Below are 6,486 nucleotides of genomic sequence, written 5' to 3'. Positions count from 1 at the left end.
GAAAAAGTGTAATCTTATAACCAATAGTCATCCTTATTATCCGTGCCGCAAGGCAATAGATATTGCAATGGGTTTTTGGTCAAACCCATATTAGTTTGGGTTTGGCCAAAAAAAATTTGCAAAAAAATCTATAATATAACATTACACATTGAAATATATGATTTTTTTTAAATAATTTAATTTATTTATATTCAAGTTGCTTGACTATCAAATTGAACATGTTATTGCCCTTTGCCTCTATTAATGTGTCAATTACCTCTATTAACTAACGAGAAGTACATATATCACATCAAGGTGTAGGATGGGCATTTATGATACAATTTGTTTTGGGAAGGTGATAAAATTATTGCTAATGAGTATAATCATTTTATATTCCTATTTACAAAAATGGCTAATGATTAACATAATCTAATAAAAAATATATTATTTAAAATTACATATATAATTTAAAATGATTATTTAAAATCACATATGTAATTTAAAAAGATTTATTAATGGTAGGTGAGAGATATATTTATATTTTTACATTATATTTTGAAGGGGTAGAGTTCACTTAGGTTTTTTGTGCGAACTTAACCATAATACAAATAAATATAAAATTTCTCATATTCACAAACTAAGGTTTAATAGAAATTTATGATAGGGCCTCTATACCCAGGTCTAATAATAAGATTTTCTTAAGACCATATTCACAAACTATGAAAAGCCAAATGTAAACTATTAATAATTATTTCTATGTTGCAATATAAATAATGTTAATTTACAAAATTTAATAATGCATTTAATTACAATTTAAAATCAATTTTTATAACATTTTAAATTTTTGTATTTTAATTTAGCTACATTTAAATTAAGTGACAGGGACTAGTTACTATGTAACCTTTGTTTTGATTTTAAATTTGGAAAATAGAAAATTATAATATCAATAAATAATATAAATTCAAACATCCTATAATCAATAGTAACCAAAGTTCATTGTTATTTTTATTTTAGAGGTGGGAATGGCCCAATTTAAGTCAAACAACTAATTAATAGATAATATGAGTTTAAACCAATAATATTGTGAAAATCTATATTTACAATAACTATGCCCAAAATTAATATAAAATATATTAATTTTGGATTGTTTATTGAGGTCATAATTTTGTCTAGATTGAAATCTTTATTTTTTTATTTCAAAAAATATAAACATAAGTGTTTTAAATTGTTTTTGAAAGGTAAAAATAGATTTAACATAATTAAAAAAAACCTGTTACTCACGATAATCGTGAAGCTTGAAAATTATAATCCAGATTTCTCAACATTTTTACAAGATTTTATGAAAATCTTACTTGGCCTTCAAAATACCCGATGAAATACGTTTTCACCTGGGCTCCAGAATGCCTGATGAAGGATCAGCGGCCGCCGAAAAGATATCGGAAGGTGTCGTAGCTTCTGACGACCGGTTACCTCTTAATGTTGTCTCAGGAGCAGGAGGACGTCGAACCTGGTCGGGATCCGCGCAGTCCAGATCTATGAAAGCAGGCCTCGTTGGGGAAGGAAGCTGTTCTTCCTTACTTGTCAGCATCGACACCACGCGGGACATTGAAGGCCGCAACGCTGCAGCTGCTTGCGTGCACAGAAGACCAATTTTAATCACTCTAATCCCTTCCTCCCACGAATAACTGCCCTCCAATGTGGGATCCATAACTTCTAACGCTCTCTCTGCTTTATACAGTTTCCATACCTGCTTGGCCAATATCAACAAAACCAGTGTTAGAAAATGTTCGGCATAAGGATATGGACATTTTTAAAACATTTTACTGGAAAAATGGGGTCCACGTTCAATTACCCCTTCAATGAGAAACTCCATGTCTTGAGCCAAACTCTGATTCTTTCTTCCGCTGATAATCTCAAGTACAAGCACTCCAAAGCTGAATACATCTGCTTTCTCTGTCAGCTGTCCACGTAAGGCGTACTCAGGAGCCATGTAACCTCTGCACAATGAAATCTTGATTTCTTGAGCCTACTAAAATTATGCATATCTACGAGCTGGAGGTGATTCATGTATTGTGATTCATTATTATGTAAAGTTGAGTAAATTCTTACAAAGTTCCTGCAACTCTAGTGCTGACGTGGCTCTGATCTTCCGCAAAGAATTTGGCTAACCCAAAATCTGCTATTTTGGCTCTGTATTTATTGTCGAGTAAAATATTGCTTGCTTTAATATCTCTGTGGATGATCCGAATGTCAGATTCCTCGTGAAGATAGGCCAGCCCACGCGCAGTTCCAACTATGATTTCATACCTCCTTTTCCAGTGAAGCGAATGTCGTTTTGTTGTATCTGCCATTAATGCACCAGAGTCATTAAAAAGATCAATATGCACAAAATGAATCAAACCAGCATTCGTTAAGTAGATCAAGAGCGAGTAGAGACCAAATAAAATCTGGTCAAGACTACTGTTCTGGAGGTATTCGTAAATTAACAGCCTCTCTGAGCGTTCAACGGAGCAACCAAGCAATTTCACTAGATTTCTGTGCTGAATACGATTGATGAGATTTGCTTCATTCAGAAATTCAACGTCTCCTTGCTTTGAACCTATGCGCAGCCTTTTCACTGCAACCTCTCTGCCATCAGGTAGAATCCCCTGCAAATCAGCAAATATTATTTGTATTTTTAGTTGATAATCTTGAACATTTTTATTTAGAAAGCTGGCATATTATTTGTATTTTTAGTTGATAATCTTGAACATTTTTATTTAGAAAGCTGTCTTTCCGATTTATCATATAAGAGAAATAATTGTCAAAGTTTTTGGAAAAGATAGTTCATTATTTTAATGGTTTTGATGAAGAACCACATTTAATGATCAAAAGCGTGTAGATAATTATTTCAATTATGTAATAGGCTAATCATGGCCGACTTTTTTTTAGAAATTGTGGTTCATCAATTATGTAATGGACTAATCATGGTAGACTCTTTTAGAAAATGTGGTTCATCATTTTAATATTCTTGATGGAGAACCACATTTAATAATTGTCTTGATAAACAACTAGATTTAATAAATAGAAATAAATAAATAATTATTTTAATTATGTAATAAACTTTGAAGACAATTTTCTAAATATTTTTTTTCACAGAAGTCACAAAAGCCTCCATCTAAATCATCCTAAACTTATGTCGATCCCAAATTCAGAAATATCTTAAAATCTGATGATGTTGAAAACAAAATTCAAACAAATAACCCTCTATTCAAATAAATCTAAACTTATGTTGATTAAATCACGTTTGATAATTAAAAACAAATAAACAATTATTTCAATTATGTGATAAACTTTGAAGACAATTTTCTAAATATTTCTTTTCACAAAAGTCACAAAAAACCTCCCTTCAAATCATCCTAAACTTATGTCAATTACAAATTCAAAAATATCTTAAAATATGACGTTGAAGAAAATAAAAAAATCAAACAATAACCCTACATTCAAATCATCCCAAACTTATGTTGATTGCAAATTCAGAAATATCTTAAAATCTGATGTTCAGGAAAAAGTCAAACAAATAACCCTCTCCCCTCACCGTCAATTAACCTCTCCATTATGCAATCGACATAACTATGCCACTTACCTAAAAGCTCTAACCTCAATATATTTAATTTCACTTAAGTTTAGAAATGACTCACTTTAAAAACGGATCCAAAGCCTCCTTCGCCAAGCTTATTCTCTGTTCTAAAATCTGACGTGGCCTCTCTCACAGCATCATAATTCATAATAAGTTCTGGATTAGCTATCATTGGCGATGAGGTAAATTCTCCTCTCTCACCTGAGAAAACAATCACATGACATCTATTTGAATTTTGAATACATATTTCACATAATACTCGGTCATCATAATAAATTGTTTCAAAGAACTGCAAAGAAAAAGTTAATGAGACACATCTTAAATCTTTAACAGTAAATGCAGTAGCAACTTAAAGACCTCTGGTTCCAGAATTCTGTTCCCAACATTTCAAATGAGAGAAAAAATTCCACTTCCATATCCCTATGGATGCAATTAATCCAACGGTAGCGGCTACTAAGCCCAAGGCTATCCCCAACACCTTAGATCTTTTGCCTTCTGCATAAAATTTACAGAAAAAATATTAGCAAATTCGCTATAGTTTAATTCACTAAAATAAAATTAATTAATTTTTTTTTGTTATAGAGTAGATTTTGGAATATTTTGAAAATATTCAATGAAAAATAATTAAATGTAAAATTTTCATGCTTTAAAATTGACTGTGTCTAGTTAAGAGTTCATTTTTTTTGATTTAAAGTAATAGATTAACCACTCAAAACCTAGTTACTTATAAGAGTGAAAGCTTACTTTTTTAAGTACTACCAACAAGTAATTTTAAATAGTATGGTTTTCCTTGAACAACAAATAATAGTAATGAGTAAATCTACATTAGCCCATAACACCAATTATAACTATCCCTACTACTAATTTAACAACTGAAATATTTTCATAATATTAAAAAAATTAAATATAAAATTTTCAAAATATTCCAAAATCAGAATTTTAAAATATTCCTAAATCTATAACCAAATTAATTTTAAGTTTCTCAAATTTTCAATAATCAAATTAATTTCAGTTTCTAAAATTTTCAATAATTAAATTCAGTTCCTAAAATTTTCAATATTCCAACATCAAAATTTTAAAATATTCCTGAATTTATAATCAAATTAATTTCAGCTTACAATCACATTAAACTCAAATTCGTCGTAAACTGTGAGAAGACGATACCGGATCCTGCAGGACGCTGCGAGTGAACGGAAATGTCTAGAAAATCATCAACATCATAACGCAAAAAGCAACTGCTTAAGCCGGATCGTGCTCCCAGAGTTCCATTTGGGCATGACAATATATTTACCAGGGCATAAGTTAGGCACAATCCGCAGTTTGCTGAAGACAGATCTTTCCAACACTGTGCCATGCTGTACACAGTCTCCGTTAAACTAGAAGGTTCAGAGACTGAATCTGCAGCAAAAAGTGCCGGATTCTGTGTAGCTTTCACGGTAATATCGAACAGCATGCGCCTTACATCTAATGGGGATAGTTGTGGCCGACCGCTGTTCCTAGGACCGCAAAGAACATTCACTGGTTCAGTCTCAATCTCTTCGGAATAAAACTGAAAATTGTCGTAACGTAAGAAGCAGCCGTCCAGTTGAATAAATCCAGGTTCATCATTATCGCATCCCTGAAGCAGCCTTGATTTCGCTGTAGATGCGCACTGTTGGCAATCGGAAGGGTTTAAATCTCCCCGGCACTGGACAAGCCCATAAACTGAACAAATTCTGTTGTCCTCCACCACAATAGATGATACATTGTATCCACTGGGATAGACGTTAGTCACCAGTAAGTCCATAACCTGGTTCAGATGACTCTGGAAGGCGCTACAGTTTGTATATTTGCTTTTCCCACAATAATCCCAAACAATATTAGTGTGAGGATCAGCAGATGAGAGACGCATAAATATACAAACATTAACGATAAGTGACATGGTGTTGATGAAAGCTTTTATCTCCCTTGCCATCGCTCCTAGGGCAGGGCAGGGCAGGGCCTGAAAATGGGCGTTGTCTACCAAGGTGCCAGAAGGCAAAAGTTGCTGGAATCTGGCTTTTTTGTTTCTGCAATGAAATAAATTTAGTATTATCAAAATTGTTTGACATCTAAATCTTAAAACTGGATAATTTTAATCTAAATTTCTCAAAATTTTTGACATCTAAATCTTAAAAACTGTATAACTCTAATATAAATTTCTCAAAAATTTTATTAAATTTTATCAAATCTTACCAAAATTTCTATTATTTTCCTTTCCTTGTGCCCTGCTAATGTAGGAGCTCAATGCTCTTCCTTAATCTCCTGGCAAAACTAGAGGATTTCCATCTTCCAGGGACGAGGCGACATCAACACACGAACGCAGTATTGGGATTTGAAAAAACTGGTCGGTATTTAATAGTAAATGGAAAAACACTGGTCGGTATTTATTAGTAAATGAAAAAACACTCTTCAATTACACGGTCCATGGTCTTGGAATTGCAACTTTGCGACTGCCCATACACGGCATGGACTTTGACTCTATTATCCACGGGTGAAAAAAATAAAAAATGTGTAATTGACATTGAGATTCCACCGGCTCCATACGAAAATTGACGTGGACCTAGACGAAGTACATTGTACAGGGACGGCCCAAGTCGCCTTCAGAAGCCATGGATTATGAAAAGGAAAATTGGCATGGACTAATGAATACAAAATTACACGGGTGCCTAATATATAATATTTAGGTGAGCATCTTCGTTACGTAGTGGGCGGCTGGAAGAAATACTAAAGAACAATTACATACGGGGAAAAATATTCAACACTTCAATATAAAAATGAGGAATGGAGAAATATTTCTCCCTACGCAACTCTCAGCATCATATCAAAATTTTCTCTCATATTTTAAAACACATATATTTTTTACTATC

At 32.7% G+C, this 6,486-nt stretch overlaps 1 protein-coding gene across 1 annotated transcript; it reads right to left on the bottom strand.

Moving 5' to 3' along the window:
- Positions 1-1,363: 1,363 nt before the first annotated feature.
- Positions 1,364-5,552, bottom strand: LOC149210297 (cysteine-rich receptor-like protein kinase 2). Its single transcript, XM_089398919.1, has 5 exons — positions 4,763-5,552; positions 3,660-3,799; positions 2,089-2,627; positions 1,832-1,976; positions 1,364-1,726 (listed from the first exon to the last, which is right to left on the bottom strand). Exons 1-5 carry the CDS (start codon positions 5,550-5,552, stop codon positions 1,364-1,366), a joined length of 1,977 nt encoding a protein of 658 aa, XP_089255045.1.
- Positions 5,553-6,486: the final 934 nt, after the last annotated feature.

The sequence above is a fragment of the Pinus tabuliformis genome, chromosome 1_2 (assembly GCF_031772625.1).
Source record: "Pinus tabuliformis cultivar Carrire ecotype Pingquan chromosome 1_2, CPIR1, whole genome shotgun sequence".
Lineage (NCBI taxonomy): Eukaryota > Viridiplantae > Streptophyta > Pinopsida > Pinales > Pinaceae > Pinus > Pinus tabuliformis.
The sequence above is the reverse complement of the archived record's forward strand: the minus strand, read 5'-3'. Positions and strand labels throughout refer to the sequence as shown.

What these genes read in the sequence shown, in the direction of transcription:
- LOC149210297 (XM_089398919.1), bottom strand. Translation starts at nt 5,552, where the DNA reads ATGGCAAGGGAGATAAAAGCTTTCATCAACACCATGTCACTTATCGTT. An exon ending in GCAGCGTCCTGCAGGATCCG is followed by an intron (nt 3,800 to 4,762) that starts GTATCGTCTTCT and finishes TTGTTTTCTCAG; the next exon opens with GTGAGAGAGGAGAATTTACC. An exon ending in ACTAGAGTTGCAGGAACTTT is followed by an intron (nt 1,977 to 2,088) that starts GTAAGAATTTAC and finishes TTCATTGTGCAG; the next exon opens with AGGTTACATGGCTCCTGAGT.